This window comes from Cnephaeus nilssonii (genome assembly GCF_951640355.1).
Source record: "Cnephaeus nilssonii genome assembly, chromosome: 18".
NCBI lineage: Eukaryota > Metazoa > Chordata > Mammalia > Chiroptera > Vespertilionidae > Cnephaeus > Cnephaeus nilssonii.
In genome coordinates this window covers 47,742,381-47,768,351 of record NC_137089.1, presented here as the reverse complement: position 1 = coordinate 47,768,351, position 25,971 = coordinate 47,742,381, and the positions used below count along the sequence as shown (strand labels likewise).

The following is a 25,971-nucleotide window of genomic DNA, read 5'->3' as shown; positions in this document are numbered from 1 at the left end:
TGATGTGTATCCAAAGTAGAGAACCACAGACTAGATGATTTCCGTGAGATCTGTCTGGTGTTAGTCCTTTGTATACATATCAAAAGTGCTGGTTATATTAATATATTTACCATTAAACTGTGATGAGTTTTATACAACTGTTTCTTTTGTAAAATATTGAAATATTTAACATATATAAGAATGTTGCATCCATTTTAAACTTCAGTAGCTTAATATCCAAGATCTGACCTCCTCTTGGGAGTAGCTTTTACTTAAGGGAAAGGAAGTTTTGGTAAGTGAAATCTGTAGACGGATGGTTAGCTACTCCCCTCTCCCCAAGGTTTATTGTAGAAACCAATAGGCATTACATTTGTCTCTTTCACTTATTTTTCACTTTTATATTTTAATTGTATACCAATAAGTTAACCAAGTGAACAAGTCATAAGGATAAAGAAGAGTTAATTATAGGTATGAAATATCAGCCAGGAATAATCTGGAACCATTAAGTCTGGTAGCTTTAAAATGGCTTTTTTATAGTATGGTTATGTTAAATTTCTTAATTAAGAAACTGTATTTTAAAATGATGTGGAAACATAAAGTTTGCTCTAACTAATGAGGCATGAAATACTGTTTTCTCACTGTAACATGGTATAATATAGTGTTTTTCTTTTTGCTAGAAGTTATTGATTGCTCTATAAGTGGGATAACCATATAATTTATTGTCCAACCAGATTCTTTTGAGGATGAAAAGAAGCACTATTAATATTAATACTGGAACAATAGGAATAAACAGAATTGTCCTGGACAAGTGGGAACTTTTATATGTGCGTGACATAGTCAGGTAGTCTCTCCTCCACAATGTAAACTTTTTAGTAAAACCTGAATTTAAGTGTTTTGATTTTTGCTTTAATTTTATTATAGGCATTGCCTGTATCACAAAAAGTGAGTTCTGATCATTTTGATATGGCTGTATAGAATTATTTTATAAAATCTCTGCTTTTTCTCTACTTTTAAATATACTTGCTGCAGTTTATTCTACCAATAGGTCAAATGAATGTAGAAAAGTAAATTCTTAATCACATACATAATAATATCAAGTACTTTCCCTCTTTATTAGCACTTGAATATTATTTTTATTATTTTTTTGCCTTCCAGACAAATTATGAAAACAGAATATATAGCCTGAAAGTAGAATGTGGACCTAAATACCCAGAAGCTCCTCCATCAGTTAGATTTGTAACCAAAATTAATATGAATGGAATAAATAATTCCAGTGGAATGGTAAGTTAAAGTACTCATTTTATTCTTTTATAACTTATATAGTCAGGAGAAAGTTAAAAAAAAAAAAAGGACCTTTGTTTAGATAAAAGTCTAAAGTTTATTTTATGTTGTTTTTCTTTTATGAGTCAACCCATCCTTACAACCTTCATGTACCAGCCTATATAGATGTGATAGCAACACTTCTCTTAGGGTTTTAACTATTGCTTCAGTAGTCATAGTTCATTGAATTCTTATTTGGTGAAAAGATGACCATTTTAAAAAAAAATGTTATTTTTCTTTAGGGTTAAGGTATATTTAGTGAGCTTAAAATGATGAATATTTATGAAGAGGAGGTTTTTCTTTGAGGAACCAAGTATGTCTGTATTGGAACAAGTAGTCATAGTTGAAACTGTTTATTTAAAGCAAATTAAAAAAAAAATGAGACACTACCTGACTCACACAAGAAAGTTAGTGAAAGTAGCTGAATTTCTAATATAAGTAGATTGTTAGGTTTAGACTTTGAAGTTTAGGCTCTTAAGGTGCCATGTTGAGATCACACTGATATGCAAAATGCATGTTAGCAATCATAATAACACAATAATAATAAATGAACTTCATTCACCTTAGAAAATAGAGTGTTAGCAATATTCTTAACTTCTGTGTGCTTCTCCTTATCCCATCCCTATGTTCTCTTTCTCCACCAATGGTAATTAATATCTTGAAAAAAATTTTTTTATATTTACTTACTTTTCTTTATAGTTTTACATAATGTACTACATTATTCTTTCTCCCTCTTCCTCCTCCAACAGTGAGAAACCTGGCTTTCGTTATCCTCAATACAGGGTGGGGCAAAAGTAGGTTTATAGTTGTGAGTATCCAAAACACAGAGTTTATTCTCATATTATTTGTTAATTACTAGAGGCCTGGTGCACGAAATTTTTGCACGGGTAGGGTCCTTAGGCCTGGCTGGCAATCAGGGCCAATCTGTGGGGTGACCGGTGGAGTGATCGGGGCCCCTGCTGGCACCCGCCTTGGCCGGCCTGGTGCCGCCTGCTCGCCGGTCCCGCCTCCCCGCTGCTGGTCGCCTCCCTCTGCGGGGTGACCAGTGGGGCAATCAGAGGGCCCCACTCACACTTGCCTTGGCTGGCCTGGAGTCTGTGGGCTGAGGGCAACTCCTGTGTTGAGCATCTCCCCCCTGGTGGTCAGTGCGTGTCATAGTGACTGGTCGTTCCACCGGTCGTTCTGCCGCTTTGCATATTAGGCTTTTATTATATAGGAAAGGATTGTATTATTTTCAGTTGTAAACCTACTTTTTTTTGTGTGTGTCCAATTCCATTTTATTATTTTTTATTGTCTAAAGTTTTACATATGTCTCCTTTTTCCTCAATTGACACCCCGCCCCCTCCCCGCCATTCCCACCCCGGGCAAGCCCCCACTGCCCCAGTGTCTGTGCCTATTGGTTATGCTAATATGCATGCATACAAGTCCTTTGGTTGCTCTCTAACCCCCCTCCCCTACCATTTGTCTCTAGATTGATCTATTCATATATATATATATATATATATATATATATATATTTTTTTTTTTTTTTTATTGATTTTTTACAGAGAGGAAGGGAGAGGGATAGAGAGTTAGAAACATCAATGAGAGAGAAACATTGATCAGCTGCCTCCTGCACACCCTGTACTGGGAATGTGCCCACAACCAAGGTACATGCCCTTGACCGGAATCGAACCTGGGACCCTTCAGTCCGCAGGCCGACGCTCTATATCCACTGAGCCAAACCGGTTAGGGCTAGATCGATCTATTCTTTTTCATCAAATTATGTTGATCATTATGTGCCACATATGAGTGAGATCATGTGATATTTATCTTGTAAACCTACTTTTGCCACACCTTTATATTTACTTAAATTTGCTCAGTGCTTCCTGTATGTAACCGCACTTTTGGCAACAGGTTTAGCCCTGGATGCACAGCTAGCTCTTCACCCTCCACCACCAGCCTAGTGGCAGGTCCAGTGGTGGGTCTCATATAGGCTCATACCCCTCTGCTGGGTGCACTGGCCAAAAGCCTGACCCTGACAGAGGAAGAAGGTACAAAGGTCATTAGAAATCCCAGCTCTGGACCTGCCAAGTCACTCCCAGACCTCCCTATCTGGTATGTGCCAACTCAAAGGTGGGCCCTGAGAGTCAATCTTGTTAATTTACCAGGAGCATTTAGTCCATTTACATTTTTTAAAAATAAATCTTTATTGTTCAGATTTTTACAATTGTTCCTCTTTTCCCCCCCTATAGCTCCCCTCTACCTGGTTCCCACCCCACCCTCTGTCCTTACCTCCCTGCCCAACTGTCCTCATCCATAGGTATACGATTTTTGTCCAGTCTCTTCCCAAACCCCCCACACCCCCTTCCCCCCAAGAATTGTCAGTCCACTCCCTTTCTATGCCCCTGATTCTATTATATTCACCAGTTTATTCTGTTCATCAGATTTTTTATTCACTTGATTTTTAGATTCATTTGTTGATAGATATGTATTTGTTGTTCATAGTTATTATCTTTACCTTTTTCTTCTTCTTCCTCTTCTTAAAGAATACCTATCAGCATTTCATATAATACTGGTTTGGCGGTGATGAATTCCTTTAGCTTTTTCTTACCTGTGAAGCTCTTTATCTGACCTTCAATTCTGAATGATAGCTTTGCTGGGTAGAGTAATCTTGGTTGTAGGTTCTTGCTATTCATCACTTTGAATATTTCTTGCCACTCCCATCTGGCCTGCATAGTTTCTGTTGAGAAATCAGCTGACAGTTGTATGGGTGATCCTTTGTAGGTAACTGTTTTTCTCTTGCTGCTTTTAATATTCTCTCTTTGTCTTTTGCCCTTGGCATTTTAATTATGATGTGTCTTGGTGTGGTCCTCTTTGGGATTCCTTTTGTTCGGGGTTCTGTGCGCTTCCTGGACTTGTAAGTCTATTTCTTTCACTAGGTGGGGGAAAGTTTTCGGTCATTATTTCTTCAAGTAGATTTTCAGTATCTTGCTCTCTCTCTCTCTTCTTCTGGCACCCCCATAATTTGAATGTTGGTACGCTTGAAGTTGTCCCAGAGGCTCCTTACACTGTCTTCATATTTTTGGATTCTTTTTGCTTTTCCGGTTGGTTGTTTTTTGCTTCTTTGTATTTCAAATCTTTGACTTGATTCTTGCCATCCTCTAGTCTGCTGTTGGGTCTCTGTATAATTTTTTTTTCAGTCAGTGTATGTTTAATTTCTAGTTGATCCTTTTTCATATCCTCGAGGGTCTCGCTAAATTTATCGGCGGTTTCTAGAAAATTCTTGAAAAACCTTATAACTGTGGTTTTGAACTCTATATCCAGTCGTTTTTTTTCCTCCATTTCTTTCATTTGTGACCTGTTTCTCTGTCTCCGCATTTTGGCTGCTTCCCTGTGTTGATAGAGTGACTTTGTGTGCTAGGTGTCCTATAGGGCCCAGTGGCTCAGCCTCCCCAGTTACCTGAGGTGGACACTCTTGGTACACCCCTTTGTGGGCTGTGTGCACAGTCTTGTTGTAGATAAGCCTTGATTGTTGTTGGTATCACTGGGAGGAATTGACATCCAGGCCAATTGGCTGTGAGGATCAGCTGTGTCTACGCTGGGAGAACTTCTGTGCTGGAGACACCCTTATGAGGCAAGACTTGCTTCAGTGGGGCTTTGGTGCTCACTGAGTCTGCCCCCCGAGTGTGTCCCTTATGGATCTGAGGAGTTGTAATCTGGATGTTCCCACTCTGACCACTGGGTACACTGGCTCTTGGATCTCCAAGGAGGTGCTAATTTAGCCTGTGCCTGAGTCCACCCAGCAGGAGCTATGGAGATACCTGCAGATTCCTCTTCTTTGTTTGGGTTTTGGAGGTGCCCAGATGAGGCCCAGCTGTGAAGCAGTGCAAGCTGCTGTGGGGCCTTGGGCCTTCTTTTGGATGTTCTGGGTCTCTCTGACTCAGCTGCAGTTTGTTAGGTAATTTTAGGTTGCAAAGGGCCAGGACATTCATATGCAAAAGCCTCTGCACACAGCTTGGGTGGGGCGGGGTCTCAGGGAATCGACAGGGCAGAGCAAACAGCAGTGGCTTCCTGTCAGCCCTGTCCTAAGAGGCCCCCGGGTCTCAGTGTCCCGTGGTAATCACTGCAAGCACCTCTGAGAGAAAGCCGCCCTTGAGTTCTGCCCACTGCCAGACAGTCCAGTTTCTCTCCGTATGAGTCTGGGTCCCCAGAGACTCGCCCAGAACTGGAGTTCAGAGGAGTCGGGAGCTTGTGTCTCCCTCCCGATTGAGAAAGACAACCGCGTACTCAGTTTCCAGTCCTTTGTGTGCGCGTGCCTCCGTACCTCTGCACTTTACTTCCGCACCTCCTCTGAGTCTCAATGTGCTTTTCTCTTTCCTTCTAGTTGTAGAATTTCTACGTAGCCAGCCTTCCTTTGGTTCTGGATGATGTCCGTTTTGTCTTTTAGTTGTAGTTTTTAAGTGATTGTGGGAGGCAGCAATTTCAGGTGTTTACCTATGCCGCCATCTTGGTTTCTCCCCTAGTCCACTTACATTTAATGTACAATAATTATTGATGTGTTCAAGTTTAAATAATTCATTTTATTTTGTGAATTTTATTTTCCCATGTGTTTCTTTTATCTTGCCTACTTTTGAACTGGTTCTTTTCAACCTTTTTCATTCTGTTATTCCAGTGGTTATTCTAGAAATTACATTGTGAATACTTAATACTTCTATGTTAAGTAGTGTTAAGAGATGTGATGGAAGCAGGATTAAGAAACATTTTCAATTTACAGAAGGATATTGTTTAGGGAACTTCTTTTATGACATAGCATTGCCTTTATGAGGGTGATATATATATTTTTTATAATATATTTTTATTGATTTCTTAGAGGAAAGGAGAGGGAGAGAGAGATAGAAACATCAATGATGAGAGATGATTGGCGGCCTCCTGCACATCTCCCACTGGGGATTGAGCCTGCAACCTGGGCATGTGCCCTGAGCGGGAATCGAACCCCTACCTGATTCCTAGGTTGATGCTCAACCATTGAACCACATTGGCCAGGCAAAGGTGATTTCTTTTTTCTTTTTTAAATATATTTTATTGATTTTTTACAGAGAGGAAGGGAGAGAGATAGAGAGTTAGAAACATCGATCAGCTGCCTCCTGCACGCCCCCCACTGGGGATGTGCCCGCAACCAACGTACGTGCCCTCGACCGGAATCGAACCTGGGACCCTTCAGTCCGCAGGCTGACGCTCTATCCACTGAGCCAAACCAGCTTTGGCAAGGGTGATTTCTTTAATTAAATTTCTCTTCCAGGCCCTCGTCGATTTGGCTCAGTGGATAAAGTATCAGCCTGGGGACCAAAGGGTTCCAGGTTCAATTCCGGTAAAGTCTTGTACCGTGGTTGCAGACTCCTCCCCAACCCCGGCCCTGGTGTGTGTGCAGGAGGCAACCAATTGATGTGTTTCTCTCACATTGCTGTTTCTCTCTGTCTAACCCTCTCTCTTCCACTCTCCCTAAAAATCAGTGGAAAAATATTCCCAGGTGAGGAATAATAACAACAACAATAACAGTTTCTCTGCCAGGAGTAGCTTTTCTTTTCAAACTGCTGGTTTGTTTTCAAATTATAGACTCTGTAAATTAAGTAATTAATGGTTAATTCTGTAATATTGTGGGAACTAGTAAATTCAGGATTCAGTTTCAAACTGACCTTAAATAATCTCTACCGATCTTTTTAATGACCTTTATCTGACCTAAAAGGGACTTTTATATACCTTTTGACATTTTTACTTCCTCCTTATTTGTTTTTCCTCAACCTATCTATCAAGTCCTGTCAGTCTTTGTTGAAAATGTAACTTGAGTCAGGTCTTACATTTCTATTTACATTGCCAGCAAATGAATATTGTCTAATATCTCTTGTCTGGACCCTTCAACAACCTCTCTGATTCTATTTATTTATCCCTTCCAGTCTTTACAAAGCAAGCTGCCGAAGGGATTTTTCTAAAGCACCAATTGTGTCACATCACTGTTGTTCTTGGAATTCTTTAATGGCTTCAGCCACAATGTGCATGCTTCTTGTCCTGGCTTATCAGCTCAGAGTACACACAGCTCTGCACACCTTGCATTTGGCACTAGGAGCTTGGCAGTTTTTGTTCTTCCTATCAGGACATCTCCTTCACTCTGGCTAATCCTGATAGATTCTAAATGTAAATGTCACTTTCCTAGAGAAATCTTCTTTCATGATTTCCCAATCTTTTTTTTTTTTTTTAATTTCTTTATTGATTAAGGTGTCACATATTTGTCCTCATCCCCCCATTCCCATCCCACACCCCTCCCCATGGATGCCCCATTGGTTAGGCTCTTATGCATGCACACAAGACCTTTGGTTGATCTCTTAACCAAAGAGAACTTAACCATTGGTTAGGCTCTTATGCATGCACACAAGACCTTTGGTTGATCTCTCCCTTCTCCCCCCACCCTCCCCTATCCTCCCTCTGAGGCCCGATAGTCCGATCGGTGCCTCCTTGTTTCTGGTTCTGTTCTTGTTCATCAGTCCATGTTGTTCATCATTTCCCCTAGATGAGCGAAATCATGTGTCACTAGAGATGTACTTATAAGAATTGAATGTGCTACGGGCAATAATAGTTATGCTGACAGGCAAAAAATCAGTCTGTAGTGAGTTTCTTTCTGGACCAACAGTTCTTTTGAGACCCAATATCAATGTCCACCAGTTCCTTATGAGTACATGTCGGCACTGACCCCTCAGCTCTGGATGGTGGACAAATGGTGATAATGCAGGTCCGACTCCCTCTGGTTTGGTCTCGGCCGGACCCAGGGGGGGCACGGCCTCACCCGGACCCGGGACCCAGGCTCACCCGGGTCCCGGGGCCCGCGGCCTCGCCCGGACCCGGGGCCCAGGCTCACCCGGGTCCCGGGGCCCGCGGCCTCGCCCGGACCCGGGGCCCAGGCTCACCCGGGTCCCGGGGCCCGCGGCCTCGCCCGGACCCGGGGCCCAGGCTCACCCGGGTCCAGGGGCCCGCGGCCTCGCCCGGACCCGGGGCCCAGGCTCACCCGGGTCCAGGGGCCCGCGGCCTCGCCCGGACCCAGGGGCGCGCAGCTTCACCCGGATCCGGGACCCAGCGGGGTTTCGTCTTCTTGATCCCATTTCCTGTTGGTCAATTCCATCTCAGTAATTCCTTTGGCCATTTTCTCAGAGATCCAGGGCAGCCGCCGCAGAACTCGTTGGGCGGCAGGCTCGGCGAAGCTCCGGTGTGCCCGGTGCGCGGCAGCGGGCTGGTCCGGGGTGGCTGCGTCGGCCCTTGGGTCTGCAGCGGTGGCCAGTCACCGAGCGTGCGCACCTGGCCGCTTCCGGGGCGTTGAGATTCTTGAAGGACTCGGAGGTCAGCAAGCACGGAGTCTCCCACCCCATGTCTCCCAGGGACTCGTCTGTCCGTGCTCGGCAGCGAGTGGGGCCTTCCCCTCAGCCGGAGACCGCCGGGGGAACTGCGCCGAGCACGTTCCAGGCCGCCACTGTGTCGTCTGAGCCGTAGTTCTTAAAGTGTGATCTTTGGGTCACCGGCATCAGCATCATCCCGAGTACCCCTCTCTTTTATTCTAGTTGTAGAGCATCTGCTCAGTCAGCCCTCCGGTGGTTCTGGATGGTGTCTGCTCCGCTCTCCCGTCGTAGACTCAAAATTGTTGTGATAGGCAGCAATCAGGCTTCCGCCCTATGCCTCCATCTTGGTCTTCCTTTGTATAGTTAAGTCTTGATTGTTGTTGGTGTCGCTGGGAGGAATTGTCCTCCAGGCCAATTGGCCGTGCAGATCCTCTGTGTCTATAAAGGAAGAGTTGCTGTGTAGGAGACAGATTTATGGGCCTGGTCTTGGTGCAGCAAGGCTTTGGCGCTCATTGATTCTGCCTCTGGAATGTGTCCTTTATGCGAGTGGTTGAAATCTGGTGTCATCTCACACCGACCACTAGATGCCCTCGTTTCTGGGTCTCCAATGGTGTGTAGGTCAACTACTACCTGAGACCACTCAGCAGGACTTACGGCAAAAACTGCAGTTTCCTCCTCCTGTCTGAGCGTCCCTAGAGCAGTCCGACTAGAACCGTAGTTTATCTGGTCAAGCTGCCATAGGGCAGGCCACCCACATGCAAAAGCCGTTGCTTGGAGCCCAGGTGTGCCTGCAAGACGTGCGGGGCGGACCTGCAAAACGAGAGGGGCGGGTTCCAGGGCGGGGCGGGTCTCAGGGCGGGGCGGGGCCTCAGGGCGCCACCAGGCCATGGCGAGGCGAACCGCACTGGCTGCAAGTCTGCTTTTTCTGTTTTCCACGTTTCCAAGCCCCCTCATTCCGCACTCCAGCGCAGCAAACACTGATTGCTGGGTGCACCTCCACAAGGAAGTCACTCCCACTCTCCGACAGGAAGGCCGAGAGTCCAGCCTCTTCCCGCAGGCGTCTGGGGAGCTAATCTCCCCTAGGGTTGGAACAAAAGCCACAAGTCCCTTCCCCCGACCCACGCGCCTCCGCACCTCAGCTTCTCCAGAGTTCGCTCTTTCCTCTTCTCTCTTAGCTGTAAATCCACCATTCAGCCAGCTCTCTTGTGGTTCTGGGTGGCAGACGCTCTGTGCGTGGCGAAGTTCCTTTGTTTAACTTTGAAATTGCTGTGCGCGAAGTTCCTTTGTTTGACTTTGCTGCCTTCTTGGTCCTCCTCTCTCAAAATGGCTAGAGGACTTGAATGTAAGACAGGAAGTCTTAAGAATCCTCTAAGTCGGTGTTGGCGGTCTCCGGGGCCCCGAGGATCTCAGTGGGGAGCTGGGCCAGGTCGGTGACGCGGGTGGGCCCGTCTCGCAGAAAGATGGTCTCTTCCTTCACCGAGAGCCGCTGCGCCGAGTCCGCGGCCGCCACCACAGCAGCTGCCGCGGAGCCCACGAGCTCATGGCCCCGGCTGCGGTGCTGGCTGAGAGGAGCCGCCGCCCGGTCTGGGGAGACGCGAGCAGGAGTCGCCGCGCTCACCAGTCCATCTTTTAGTTGTTTTTCCGAGACTGCCATGCGAGGCAGCAGATCAGCCGTTCACCTCCGCCGCCATCTTGGCTTCCTCTGATTTCCCAATCTTAATCAGATATCTTGTTACTCTGTTATGGTCACAATGTTGTTATTTTCCTTTGTAGCAGTTACTGTAAATTTTTTGTCACTTTTATTTTAATTTTTGATGTTTTTAAAATAACTGTTTCTAACATACAGACCAGTTTTAGAGAATGATATGACCAACATCCTCCACCTATCTTTGTCAGATTTTAACATTTTTGTCTTATTTGTAACATCTTTTTTAAAGACTGCATTATAAATAGTTAACTCCCTGATTTCCCCTTTCCATCATTTCTTAGAGGTAGTCCTGTTTTGAATTTGCTGTTATAATTTCTGCACATGATTGTTGTACTTTTACTATGCCTGTGTGTATGTGTTCCTCTATATTGTGTGATTTTGTGTGGAATCATGTCAATGATTTTTTTAGGTTCATCCATGGTGGGTCATGCATATTAGATTGTTTCTTTTTATTGTTTAATATTCCATTTTTTACTTGCTGGGCATTTAGGTTTTTTTTTTCAGTTTGCTTTGAAAAAATTGCACAAATGTTTTAGTACTTTAAGGCAGTATAGTACTTCTTTGGAACTAGTATTTATTTATTGGTTCTAATGTAGAGAAAAACTTTTGTAAAATATAATAAAATTGAATTACTAGAAAAGTGAAATAAAAAAGACAAAATACAAGCTCTGATTTAAAAAAAAAATTCTCTGTCATATCGCTGTAGAACTCTCTAAACACCTACTCTCAATCCCTATGTTTATCTTGTCATGGACTAGTAAAAATCAGTTCAAGGCCTGGCACTGTTCCATGGAACATACTTTGAGAAGCACTTTTCCATTGCATATACTTAGAAGTAGAATGTCTCCTGAGGTGTGGGGCTTTTCTTCAGCTTGATTGAATATTGCCAAGTTGCTTTCCACAGGGCTATGTCCATGTCTGTCCCACTCGACCCTGTGAATGTACATTCCCATCAATACTTCATAATGGGGATTTGAAAACAGTAAAATAAATATTGATTCTAATTATTGGAGTGTAGGTGTGTGTATAGAATGTTGAGGTAGGGTGAAAATATTGGGCATGAATTTTTCTCTTGATTGATATCTAAGAACTTAAATTACTTTATAACTAGTAAATAGTAGGGAATTTCACATTGACCATTAATGATTGTGCCAGGCTAATTTTATATAGTTTGAGGTTATTTACATACCAGATGAATTATGGGTGTTACTTTAGTCATTTGGGTTTAAATTTACTTAACACAACTAGTCAGAATTATTTCTTATGGGTGGTCGGCATTGCAAAGCATCAATTACAGTGCTTTATGCTGTGAGGTCTCAAATTTTGGAGGCTATTGTATATTACAGACTGATAAGATGCAGATTTGTTCTGACATGATATTTATTTTCCCATGCCCTTTGCTCCCTCCGCCCTTTTCATTAATTTTTGTCCCCAAATTTTTATGCATTCTGTTGGTATTTTACAGGATTTGCAATCACTTATGTTTATTTAACTATCTTTTAACTTTACAGCTGGAAGTGTTTGTTTCTGCTTTGGAAAGAACTTGGTATTCTCTCGATTTATTTTATAAACTAGTTCACTGATGAAGTCTATTTATATAGGCTAATGGAGTTGCTACTCTTAAAGCATTAGAGGAAGCATTTTAAATATATCTTAACATTTTTTCAATTACTTGTCAGAAATTATAAAAATTATTTTTCTTTTCTATTTTTTTTAATAAATACGTTTTTATTGATTTTTAGAAAGAGAGAGGAAGGCAGGAGAGAGAGATAGAATTATCGATGAGAGAGGAACATCATCGTCAGCTTCCTCTTGCATGGCTTCTACTGGGATTGAGCCTGAAACCCAGGCATGTGCCCTTACTGGGAATCGAACCGGAAGCCTCTTGGTTCCTGGGTTGACGCTCAACTGCTGAGCCACACGGGCCAGGCTCTTTCCTATTTTTAAAGAGTTTTATTGTTATATGATTCACATGCCATACAATTCAGTCATTGAAAGTATAATTTAATGTTTTTTAGTGTCCACAGGGTTGTGGACCTATTACCAAAATCCAATTTTAGAACATTTGTGTCGTTCTCAAAGCAAATCCTTTTCCCATTAGTTGTCACTTTCCACCTCTCTTCCTCCACACTAAACAACCACTAAATTACTTTCTTTGTAGATTTGCCTATTCTGAGCTTTGTGTATAAATGGAATTATAAAATACACTGTCTTTTGTGACTAACTTCTTTCACTTAACATAATATTTTCAAGGTTCATTGATGTAGCATTTATCAGTGCTTTAATTTTTTTAATTTAAATTCTTTATTGTTTACAGTATTACATATCTCCTCTTCCCCCATTGACCTCTCTCTGTAAGCTCTTGCTCCCCAGCATATGCCCTCACCCCCCCTAGTGTTTGTGTCCATTGGTTATGCTTATCTGCATGTATACAAGTGCTTTGGTTGCTCACTTACCCCCCACTCTCACCCTCCCCTGCCTTCCCTCTGAGGTTGGACAGTCTGTTCGATGCTTTTATGTCTCTGGATCTACTTTTGTTCATCAGTTTATGTTGGTCATTATATTCCACAAATGAGTGAGATCGTGATATTTATCATTCTCCAACTGGCTTATTTCACTTAGCATAGTGCTCTCCAGGTCCATCGTGCTGTTGGGAATGGTAAGAGATCTTTCTTTTTTACAGCAGCATAGTATTTCATTGTGTAGATACACCACAGGTTTTTAATCCACTCATTTACTGATGGGCATGCATGCCCCTACTGGGGATCGAGCTCGCAACCTGGGCATGTGCCCTTGACCAGAATCGTCAGTCTGGAGGCTGACGCCCTGTCCACTGAGCCAAATTAGCCAGGGCTCTCTCTTTTTCTTGGTGAGTCTGGCTAAGGATTCATCAGTCTTGTTTATCTTTTCAAAGAATCAGCTCTTGGACTTATTGATCTTTTGTACTGTATTTTTTACTCTCTATATCATTTATTTCTGCTCTTTATTATTTTATTCCTTCTACTTTATCTGGGTTTTTCTTGCTGTTGTTTTTCTAGTTTATTTAGTTGTAGTGTTAGATAGTTTATTAGTCCTTTTTCTTGTTTCTTGAGAAGGCCTGTACTGTAGTGCTATGAACTTCCCTCTCAGGACTGCTTTTGCTGTATCCCATAGGTTTTGGTTGGTTGTGTGTTCATTTTTGTTTCAGGAAGTTTTTAATTTCTTGCTTGGTCTCATTGGTAACCCATTCATTGTTTAATAACATGCTATTTAGCCTGCATGTATTTGAGTGTTTTTGAGGTGTTTTTTTTTTGTAGTTGATTTCTAACTTCATGCCATTATGATCTGAGAAGATGTTTAGCATGTTATATCAATCTTTTTGAACTTGTATGGACTTGTTTTGTGCTCTAACATGTCTTCTATCTTTGAGAATGTTCCATGTGCATTTGAGAAAAATGCATATTCTGTTGCTTTGGGGTGAAATGTTCTGTAAATATCAGTTAGATTCATCTGATCTAGTGTGTATTTTAAGGCCTCTGTTTCCTTGTTAATTTTTTGTCTGGAAGATCTGTTCAGTGATGTCAGTGGGGTGTTTAAATCCCCCGCTATGACTCTATTGCTGTCAATCTCTTCCTAAAAGTCCATCAAGAGTTTTTAAATATTCCATGCAAAAGGAAAGGAAAAAAAAAAAAAAGCTGAAGTAGCAATACTTATATCAGACAAAATAGAGGCCATAACAAGAGACAAAGAAGTGGCCTTTGTCTCATTATGATGTGGCCTTCTTTGTCTCTTGTTAAGGGTGCAACTTCATTCCTTTGCATGTGGATATCCAGATGTCCCAGCAACACTATTGAGGAGTCTAGTCTTTCCTTATTGTGTATTCTTGTCAAAAATCAGTTCAGTTTGTAATTATAAAGCATGGGTTTATTTGGGGGCTCTCAGTTATATTCCGTTGATAGGTATGTCCATCCTTATGAAAGTACTATCTTCTTGATTACTGAAGCTTTGTATTAACTTTTGAAATTGGGAGAACTTGGTTCTTTTTCATATTCCTTTGGCTATTCTGGTTTCCTTGCATTTTTATATGAATTTAAAGATAAGCTTGTCCATTTCTTTAAAAAAAAAAAGCACTTGAAATTTTGATAGGGATTGTATTGAATCTGTAGATCAATTTGAGGAATATTGTTATCTTAATCAATATTGAGTCTTCTGATGCATGTGTATAGGAACTTTACGTATATTTGGGTCTTAAATTTCTGTCAACAGTTTTTTTACTTGAATTTATTGGGGTGATATTGGTTCACAAAACCATACAGGTTTCATGTGTACAACTCAATTAAATATCATTTGCACACTGCACCATGCGTTCATTGCCCCATGCAAAGTCTCTTTCTGTTGCCATTCTCCCTCCCTTCTTTCCCTCTGGCTATCACCACACTATTGTCTGTGTGTTAGGTATATATGTTTTTGGGGGCTAATCCCTGCACCTTTTTTCATCTAGTTCCCCAACCACTCTCCTTTCTCACAAGCTGTCAGTCTGTTCCATGTAGCCATGCTTTTGATTCTATTTTGCTTGTCAGTTTATTTTGTTCATTAGATTCCACATATAAGTGATATCTTATGGTGTTTGTCTTTCTGTCAACAATGTTTTATAGTTTTCGTTGTATCATGTTACACTTTTGTTAATTTATACTTGTGTACTTTATTCTCTTATCCCTGCTGTAATTGGCATTAGTTTCTTTCTTTGAATTTCAGATTGTTCTTTGCAGGTATACAGACATACAACTGGTTTTGTATGCTAATCCTGTATCCCAAAGCCTCGCACTTGTTTATTAGCTCTAGTAGTGTTTTTAATGTATACCTTAGTGTTTTCTGTATAGAAGATCATGTCAGCTGCAAATAGAAATAGTTTTACTTCTTTCGTTTTTATCTGGATGCCTTTTATTTAATTTTCTTGCCTGATTGCTTATTTTGAACTTCCTTTACAGTCTTGAGTAGCAGTGATGAGACTGGAAATCCTTGTCTTCTTCCTGATATCAGAAGGAAAATACTCAGTCTTTCATAAATTATGAAATTATGATGCAAGCTGTATATTTTTATAGATTCCCTTCATTAGGTTGAGGCAGTTCCCTTCTGTTCTTAGTTTGAGTGTTTTTATCATGAAAGATTATTGGACTCTTGTCAAATGCTTTTTTTGTATCTACCGAGATAATAATGTTTTTTTTTTTCTATTTTATTATGGCATATTACATTGATTGACTTTTAAAATATTGAACCAATCTTGCATTTCTGGGGTGAATCCCACTTGGTTATGGTACATAATCTTTTTTTGTATGTTGCTCAAGGTCAGATCTTTCATGAGCCTGTGCACAGCCTTATACGTGTGTGGTCTTCTAGATTTACAGGCATGTTAGAACTTTTCCAAGTCCCTGTGGATATCAATAGATATCCTCTGAAGCACTTTAGTCACCTTCCTATTTGCCTTGTTACTGCCTCTCCAGGCAGTAGAGATGTTAAACAATTGGCACTGCTTTCAGTGCCAGGCATAAGGGTGGCAGTGGGTTGGTGGCAGAATAGGCAGTACCCAGTGGGTGAGTTCTGAGGTCAGATAGAGAGAAGTCTGTGATTGGCATTTTCCAGGGGAACTGTCAAGTGATGGCAGTTACTTGGGAATGAGACTTTGAAGGAGCTCCAACCCCATTCTGTCAGTCTTTCATAGTGGAAGATTAATTAGGTTCACAGTTCTTTCCTAAATCCCAATGGAGATAATTGCCCAGATTCCAGGTAGCGGTGTTGGAAATGGAGAGGAACCTTCTAACCTTATTTCATCAAAAAGGAATTGCCAAATATATTTACAGTGTAGTTATTTAATACAACATTTTTAAAATTTCTGATGACTAAAGTTCATTACATGTTTATTTGTAAAATATAGAAAAGCACAAATTCACACACATAAAAGACATAAATTATTTGGAAACACGTGTTAAAGAAGGAATATTTTCCCCTAAATATTACATTAAAATAATATTAACTTTTTTGAAAATAGAGCCAGGCTATGAATTTTTAAAAGGACTTATTTAAATAGTTTAATAAATTGATGCCATACTATAAACTGGTAATAAATTTTATTCTTTTTCCTTCTTTCCAGGTAGATGCACGGAGCATACCAGTATTAGCAAAATGGCAAAATTCATATAGCATTAAAGTTGTACTTCAAGAACTAAGACGTCTAATGATGTCCAAAGAAAATATGAAGCTTCCACAGCCACCAGAAGGACAAACATACAACAATTAATTTTAGTGGATATCAAACTTGTCTTAAATCAACAATCTTCTACTCATGTTAATGTCTTGATTAAATATCACAATGCAGAATACCCACACATTAAGTAAAAGAATGCCAGCTGGTAAATATAACCTGGACATTTGTAAGAATATATTTAATATATGTATACACATTATGTTTTCAGGTAACAGGAGAAAAAATGCAGCACAATTTTTTTAAGGCACTGTCATTTAAACATAAACCTGGAGTATTCAAAACAGAATTCAGGTTTACAAGATGAAAGTATGGTGATTTTTACTAAAAAGTAAAAAATCCCAAGAAGGAAAGAGAAATGGCATGCTTTATCATCTTGCTTAGTGAAAGAGCTTCAATTTAAATTGTCTAAAGTAGCAGGTACAATGCATATTGTCTCAAATTGTTTTAATTTTTGAAGTGGTGTGGGTGCTGACTACCAGTAGTATAAAAAATATGTTCAGGATTGTTTTCATATCTGTATTTATAATAAAAAAAGTCACGGGGAAGGTCAATGAATTTCTGTTAAAAGCTTTTCTGTGTGTTACATGTAAAAGACATGGTAAATATTTGTTTACAGTCTTTGTTTGACAAACCATGCATTTAAGTTGAAGTGAAATCAGCGAAAAGGAAATAGGTGAATGGATATGTGATTTTTGAGATTAAAGTTAGTCTTAAAATGTAAATAAAATGTGGATCGTGTTCTCAGAAACTGTGCCATTTCTATTATATTGATGTGGTATATGGAAAGTACCTTGCTGAGGTAGCAAAGATTGAAATTGTAGGTTTTCATCCATATAAAATTTTTTTATTGTTTTATCATGTTTTGTATGCTTCTTGTAAATTGGAATTTGCAGAGTATTTTAGAGAACAAATTACTCGATTAATTTAATTTCTTCTTTGCAGAAGGAGGAATGCCAAGTATTATATTTTGACTTTGATTTCACCAGAAATATATTAAAAAGATGTTTGAATTTTAGCAAGTTTTATAGAATTATAGATTGTAATTATCCAAATATACATTCTATTTTTGATTCATAAAATTTTTTTTTGGATGACATTTTTTTCTCCCAATGCTTTTATTATTGACTGGGATTAATTTATCCATTCCACTTGTCTTTCACTTTGGGATCTATGTAATTCTGAACTGATGTTCTGCTTTTACCAAAGTGAGAAATTTTAAGTAATTGTTTTTCATTTCAAAGCAGTAGGTATAGTACTTTGTTGAAAATACTCTTTTTTCTTATGGGTTCATGGCACAAAATAGAAAGGTGGTCTGGTAACAAGGACAGATTTCTTAAACAGGCCCTGACATGTTTTTGTCAGGTTCATTCATATCTAAAGCTTTGAGCTACTTTTCTTAGTCATTAATAATAGTTTGTCTGAACTTATAATTTCAACATGGCTATTCTATTTTAATCATCAAAGATGTTTAAAATGACATATACATAGAGAATATATAGATACAAATTAGTGCATGTGTAATTTATTAAAATAGGTTTGAAATGAACTATTACCTTGGAATACATTCTGAAAACTTTTAAATTGGTAAGAGAGATTAAGTTGAATTACACTGATGTCATACACAGGAGTCTGATGGTCTAAGTCAGTCCCTTTAAGAACTTCTTTTCCACTTCGAAAATGTGTCTTATCATACATGGGTGCTGAATGCTGTTAAATTATTCATATATTGGTGGGCTGAGACTCTGGGTACCTTGATCTTTTGTCCTCTTTTCTTTCCCCATATCCACTAATTGTGAAGGTTTTTTTGTTGATTTTCTCCTCTCCACTATATGTTTGAGTTGGCCCTGTAATGTTTATTTCCCCTTTTTGTTTTGGGACTGTGGATCTCTGCTGAAATCTGCATGCAAAAGCAAGATCCATTTTGCATGTCACAATCAAGATGTACGTGGCAATCTAAGACACACGAGTTGATTATAGAAGTTAATACTGAACCACTCTTAATTGTAGTAACATTTCTAAGACAACAGTTTTGAAGCTATTCTTCCTTTGTCTGTTTTGTAAAGGGGATAAGGTTATAGGAGTGTGTGGTATTAAATGAACTGTAAAATTGCCTTTGAAATTTGTTTAAAAAACTAGCAGATGAGCCCTAGGGGATGATCTTATATTAATAAAGATTACAAAAATAAAATTCTTGTCCTGTTAGGTCAGTGTTATGCTTTAATTACTTTCTAATTTTCAGAATTTTTTTAGTATTTTAAAGTAATGGCAGTTGTTGTTAAGAGGAGTTTTTAGAATTTTGAAACAAACATTTATAAGGATAGTCAATGGTATTTAAGTCTTTTATGTGTAAAATGCCCAAATTTATAATTTTAAATTATCCTTTTAAAAGAATTTTTCATACTTCAGATTTGGGTAAATAAATGTAGAGTGACTTAGTTTGAATATCATTTAATATTATTAGTCTAGATTGCTTAGTAAAAATTTATTGATTTAAGTATTTCCCACTAAATATATATTGCTATTGATATATATGTACAAAATTCATATATTTTTTTGAAAATTTAGAGGACACAGCTGGAAAATAATGCATTTTCTTTAATAGATTTGGTGTGCATGGCTTTGGGTGGTACTGGTAGACATATGAAATTAAATTATTGACTTGAGAGAGAGACATCTATTTGTTGTTCCACTTATTTATGCATTCACTGGTTGACTCTGGTATGTGCCCTGACCAGGGATTGAACTCGCAACCTTATCTGGCATATCTGGACAATGCTCTAACCAGCTGAGCTACCCAGCCTGGGCAAAACTATGTTGGTTCTTAATAAGCACATAACTGTGTTCTTACATACATTTTAAAGAGTATAAGTACTAATGAGAAATTGTATCACGAATAATTGGATTTTCAGAGGTATTTAAGGAATTTTTCCCCCAGATTTCCTTTTAAGTGTATTTTTTGACATATATGTGTAGAATCATTGTATCATTAGGCACTGGTTTTACTTTTTTGATAAATGCCAATATAATTTTCCAGTGCCAATTTGATTGATTTTTGGTTATTTTCACAAAAAGATTCCAATATTTTGGTAAGTATATATATTTTGTTTATGTAATGGAAACATTAAAAAAGGGAATGGCTGTACTGAGCAACAGAATGGATTAGAGCATTAGCATTAAATTCCCATCCAGTATTGTGTTTATTAAAAAGCAGGACATGCAGGGGAATAGAATATCTTTTATGCTAAAATTAATATGCCTTACAGAAGTTACAAAGAATAGATGGAAATCTTATGGTTCATACTGAAAATGTTGGCTATTTAAAAAGTATTGTGGAGCATTGAAAGTAAAACAGCATTTTCTGAAGAGAAAATTAATGAAGGCATTTGATACTGAAAATAAATGACAAGTCAAAACCATCATTTTGTCAGTAAAGGAGTTGGGGAACTCAAGGAGTGAAGTGAATTCATGATAAAAAACAACAACAATTGGATATGAAAAGATTGCCATGTTATTTAAATTTGTAGTAAGATATTCTCACTCAGAAAAATTCCTAAGTGTTGGCTCCATTTCATTTTTAGATGTAGTCCATAAGATCAAAAATTTTTTTGGCAACTTCATTTATGAAATTAATGATAAAAGCCAGATAGATTTCACTTTCTTAAGTTAGAAAGGTTCCAGGAATTATCCTTTCTCAAATGAATAACTGACCAAATACTTTGTAAGGATTGTGCAGTGGTCCTTTTGCTGCCAAGTGTAGACCTGTGTGAGTTCTTGTATGTTGTTCGTGTTCAATGAGCAGCTACTTTAAATTTATCTAGAAATTTTGGCTGTCGAAAGATTATATGAAAGTAAATAGTCTATCTCAAAAGGAGGACTAATAGTTGGCACTAAGAAACCAACAGTAATGAGAAACCTGTGGTTAGTAAAACAGCAAATCATAGAACTGATTGAGAGGGAGAACTTTTAGTTACTTGTTCAGTGCAGTAGTTGACTAAAAATTATATTACTCAAAGACAATAAGGGCCTAGCTGGCATGGCGCTCAGTGGTTGAGTGTTGACCTGTGAACCAGGAGGTCACAGTTCAATTTCTGGCCGGGGCACGTGTGGCTGGATCCCCAGTGTGGGGTGTGCAGGAGGCAGCCAATCAATGATTCTCTCTCATCGATGTTTCTATTTCTCCCTTCGTCTCTGAAATCAATAAAAATATATTACAAAACAAAGTATAAGGAAGCACTGTTTATTTTAAAAATAATTCTTTATTGTTGAAAGTATTATCTATGTCCTCCTTTATCTCCTGCATTGACCCCCTCCAGCCCCCTGCCCCAGGCCTTTGCCACCCTATTGTCTTTGTCCATGGGTTATGCATATATGCATACAAGGTCTTTGGTTGATTACCTCTCACCCACCCACCCTCCCCTGCCTTCCCTCTGAGATTCCGCACTCTATTCCATGCTTCCAAGTCTCTGGATTCACTCTGTTCATCAGTTTATTGGGTTAACTTAGATTCTACATATGAGTGAGATCATGTGATACTTGTCTTTCTCTGACTGACTTATTTCACTTAGCATGATACTCTCCAGGTCCCTCCATGCTGTCTCAAAGAGTAAGAGATTCTTCTTAGATGTTTACAAGGGTTATATTTTCTTGTTGAATCATTCCCTTTAATATTGTGATGTGGCCTTCTTTGTCTTTTGTTATGGCCTTTGTTTTGAAGTCTATTTTGTCTGATTTGAGTATTGCTACTTAAGCTTTTTTTGCTCTTTCCATTTGCATGGAATATATTTTTCCATCCCTGTTTCATAGTATTTCATGGTATAAATGTACCACAGCTTTTTTATCTACTCATCTACTGTTGGGCATTTGGGATGTTTCCAGATCTTAGCTATTGTAAATTGTGCTGCTATGAACATAGGGGTGTATATATTCTTTCTGATTGGTGTTTCTGATTTCTCATGATACATTCCTAGAAGTGGGTTCACTGGGTCAAATGGGAGTTTCATTTTTAATTTTTTGAGGAAACTCCGTACTGTTTTCCATAATGACTGCACCAGTCTGCATTCTCACCAGCAGTGTACTAAGGTTCTCTTTTCTCCTCATCCTTGCCAGCACTTGTCATTTGTTCATTTGCTGATGGTAGCCATTCTGACAGGTGTGAGGTGATACCTCATTGTTGTCTTAATTTGTATCTCTGATGATCAGTGACTTTGAGCATTTTTTCATATCTCTTGGCCATCTGTATGTCCACTTTGGAGAAGTATCTATTTAGGTCCTTTGCCCACTTTTTAATTGGATGGTTTGTCTTACTTCTGTTAAGTTGTATGAGTTCCTTATATATTTTGGAGATTAACCCTTTATCAGATGTATCATTGCCAGATATGTTCTCCCACACAATGGGTTCTCTTTTGTTGATGGTTTCTTTTGCAGTGCAGAAGCTTTTTATTTTGATGTAGTCCCATTTGTTTATTTTTTCCTTTGTTTCCTTTGCCTAGGAGATGTATCTGTAAACATATTGCTATGAGAGATGTCTGAGATTTTGCTGCCTATGGTTTCTACTAGGATTTTTATGGTTTTACAACTTACGTTTAAGGTTTTCATCCATTTTGAGTTTATTCTTGTGTATGGTGTAAGTTGGTGGTCCAGTTTCATTTTTTTGCATGTATCTGTCCAATTTTCCCAACATCATTTATTGAAGAGACTGTCTTGATTCCATTGTATGCTCTTGCCTCCTTTGTTAAATATTAATTTATCATAATTACTTGGGTTGATTTCTGTGTTCTATGTTCTGTTCCATTGATCTATATGCCTATTCTTATGCCAGTACCAGGCTGTTTTGTGTATGTGGCTTTGTAGTATACCTACTATAACTGTATTTCTGTTGTTCTCTCCTTTAAAGTCCATCAAGAATTTTTAAATATATTTGGGTGCTCCTATATTGGATGCATATATGTTTACAAGGGTTATATTTCCTTGTTGAAGCATTCCCTTTAGTATTGTGATGTGGCCTTCTTTGTCTTTTGTTATGGCCTTTGTTTTGAAGTCTATTTTGTCCAATTTGAGTATTGCTACTTCAGTTTTTTTTTCTCCCCTTTCCATTTGCATGGAATATATTTTTCCATCCCTTCACTCTCAGTCTGTGTATATCTTTTGTTCTGAGGTGGGTCTCTTGTAGACAGCATATATATGGGTCATGTTTTCTTATACATTTAGCTACCCTATGTCTTTTGACTGGAGCATTTAATCCATTTACATTTAAGGTTGTTACTGATAGGTATATACTTATTGCCATTTTTATATTTATGGCTATGATCTTCTCTCCTTTTCTTCTTCTCAGAGCAATCCCTTTAACATTTCTTGCATTGCTGGTTTGGTCATAATGTACTCCTTTAGTCTTTTTTTGTCTGGAAATCTTTTTATTTCACCTTCAATTTAAAATGATAGCCTCACTGGATACAGGAGTCTTGGATTTACGCCTTTGTTTTCATTACTTTGAGTACTTCATGCCACTCCCTTTTGGCCTGAAGTGTTTCTCTTGACAAGTCAGTTGACATTCTAATGGGAACTCCTTTATATGTAATTTTCTCTCTCGTAGCCTTTACGATTCTTTTTTTTATCTTTAACATTTTCCATTTTAACCCTTTGCACTCGCTTGCTTTTTTCTCGATTCCTTTATTCCACTCGGGATTTAATTTCTTAAATACCCCAGATTTTACAAAGCGTGGCAGTAGAACAAAAAACTGGAGTTTCTTTTCATACAAACTTATTTATTTGGATTTTTTTATATTTCAAATTATTGATACATTCAAAGAGTATAAAAAGAGCTGCTACCGATGCTAACCGTGTCGAGTCACACTCGACATCTGAGTGCAAAAGGTTAATTATGATGTGTCTAGGTGTGGGTGGGTCTCTTTGGGTTCATCTTGATTGGGACTCTCTGTGCCTTCTGAACTTGTGTGACATTTTTCTTCACCAGCTTGGGGAAGTTTTCTGTCATTATTTAAAAAAATAGGTTCTCTGTTCCTTGCTCATCCTCTGCCCCATCTGGTATTCCTGTAATGCAGATGTTGTAACGTTTCATGTTGTCCCAGAGCTCCCTTAAGCTATCTTCCTGCTTTTTAATTCTTTTTTCTATTGTCTGCTCTAATTGGGTATTTATTTCTACCTTGTCTTCCAAATCGCTGATTCCGTCCTCTGCTTCATCCAGTCTACTTTCATTCCCTTCCAGTGTGTACTTCATGTCAGATATATCATTCTTCATTTCTGTCTTGATTTTTGTTAATGTCCTCTATTTTCCTTTTCATGCTGTTGTAATTTGCACTAAGTTCTTTAAGCATTTTTATAACCATTGCTTTGAACTGTCTGATAGATTGCTTGACTTCATCTCATTTAGTTATTTTTCTGGAGTTTTCTTCTTTTCTCTCATTTGGGAGTTGTTTCTTTGTCTCCCCATTTTAGCTGTCTCTGGATTTGCTTCCATGTATTAGATAGAACTGCTATGCCTCCCAGTCTTTGTGGGATGGCCTTATGTAGAAAGTGTCTTGAGGGGTCCATTGGTGTAGTCTTTTTGTTCACCTGAGCTGGATGCTCTAGAAATGCCCCTTGTGTATGTGGTTTGGGCTCTCCTGTTATTATTGGGTCTTAATTGTTGATATTGCACTTGTGGGGGGATCTCCCCTCTGACTTGCTGCCAGTGAGGTCAACCCCAATGTCGTCATGCCAGCTGTCCAGTGGTCAGGGACTCCTCAGCCCAGAGGCTGGGTCTGCCTTGGGCCTCACGCCTTGATTGTCTCTGTTCTGAGTTGTAGTACCTTCCCCCATGAATCTGGTCCAGCAGGTTTCAGCTGCAGATGCTCAGGGTCTGCAGGGGCCTGGGCAGAGTCCCTCTGGCGTGCAACTCCCTGTGAGGTCATGGATTCTGCTAGTATGTGACTCACCGTGGGGTCCCGGCACCTGTGGTGAGGATAACCTGTGAGGTCCCTCTAGTGTGCGACTCACCGTGTGGTCCCTGAGCCCATGGTGGGGGGTTGTATGCAGCTTTCTGCATTGGTCCCTAGTGTGGTACCGCTGGCATGTGGCTCACTGGTTCTGTATGGGGCGGTATCCAAGGCTAGTTGGATGGCGGAATGGCTGTGCTTCTAGGCGCTGTTGCTCCCTGCTTCAAGATGGTGTGGTTTCCGTGCCAGAGAGGTAGCAGGGGCTCTTTGTCCAGGGGAGCCTGATCCCCAAGACTCTGCAAGATCTAACTGTTCCTACCTCCCCCACACACATCACACACGTCCACATACACCCCTCTCACTCCCTCACTCACACTCTCCCTCCCTCCCATCCTGCCGGCTGCCATGTTGAATCCAAAAAAATCTTGAATGAATTTTTGTATATTGGGACATACTGTAATCTAGTTTTTTTTTCATTTCTTTCTCTGAAGTTTTGTTATACAGGAAGGCAGTGGATTTTTATTTATTGATTTTCTGTTGTAAATTTATTTGTTTCTAATAAGTTTTTTTATGGAGTTTTTAGGTTTTCTATGTAGGTACAGAATCATGTCTTCTGCAAAAAGTGACACTTCTTCCTGATTGGATGTCTTATTTCTTTCTCTCTCCTCATTGTTCTGGCTTGCACTTTAGAACTATCTATATTATAAAAACCCAGTGGCCCTAATGCGGTAACAACCAAAGACCAGTGCGGGTGGGCGGGGCCGTGGGATTTCTCGAGCTGGGCTTCTAGTGTTGAATAAGAGTGATGAAAGTGAGCATCCTTGTTCCTGATTTTAGAGGAAAAGCTTTCAGTTTTTCATCATTGAGTATTATATTGACTGAGGGTTTGTCATATATGGCCTTTATTATGTTTAGGTACATTCCTTCTATTACTGTGTTATTGAGCGTCTTAATTATAAATGGATACTGTGTCTTAGCAAATTTTTTTTCTGCAGCTATTGATAAAATTATTTGATTTAAAAAAATATTGTTGAAAGTATTACATATGTCCTTCCCCCCATTGTAGATTATATGGTTTTTATTCTTTGTTTTGTTAACATGGCATATTACATTGATTGATTTGTATATGTTGAGCCATCCATGTGCCCCTGGAATGAATCCCATTTATCATGATGTATTATTTTTTTAATGTACTGTTGTATTCAATTTGCCTATATTTTGTCTAGGATTTTTGCATCTATATTCATCAGAGATATTGGTCTGTAATTTTTCTGTGTGTGTGTTTTATCCCTGCCAGATTTTGTTATCAGGGTCATGCTCTATTAGTGTTGCCTCTTCTTCAATTTTTTTGCAAGAGTTTCAGAAGGATAGATTTTAAATATTCTTTGAATGGTTGGTAGAATTAACTGGTGAAGCCATCTGGTTCTGGAC

At 39.3% G+C, this 25,971-nt stretch overlaps 1 protein-coding gene across 3 annotated transcripts in view; it reads left to right on the top strand.

Annotated features, from left to right (window-relative positions):
- UBE2V2 (ubiquitin conjugating enzyme E2 V2) overlaps positions 1-25,248 on the top strand; it is a 60,457-nt gene extending 35,209 nt beyond the window's left edge. For 2 of the 3 annotated variants that reach the window (XM_079796149.1, XM_079796150.1), the window contains exons 3-4: positions 1,135-1,260; positions 16,496-25,248. In XM_079796149.1, coding sequence (XP_079652275.1) covers positions 1,135-1,260; positions 16,496-16,642 — 273 coding nt within the window. In that variant the 3' untranslated portion in view covers positions 16,643-25,248. The remainder of the gene's footprint in view (positions 1-1,134; positions 1,261-16,495) is intronic. The other variant, XM_079796148.1, reaches the window with a different exon arrangement.
- Positions 25,249-25,971: the final 723 nt, after the last annotated feature.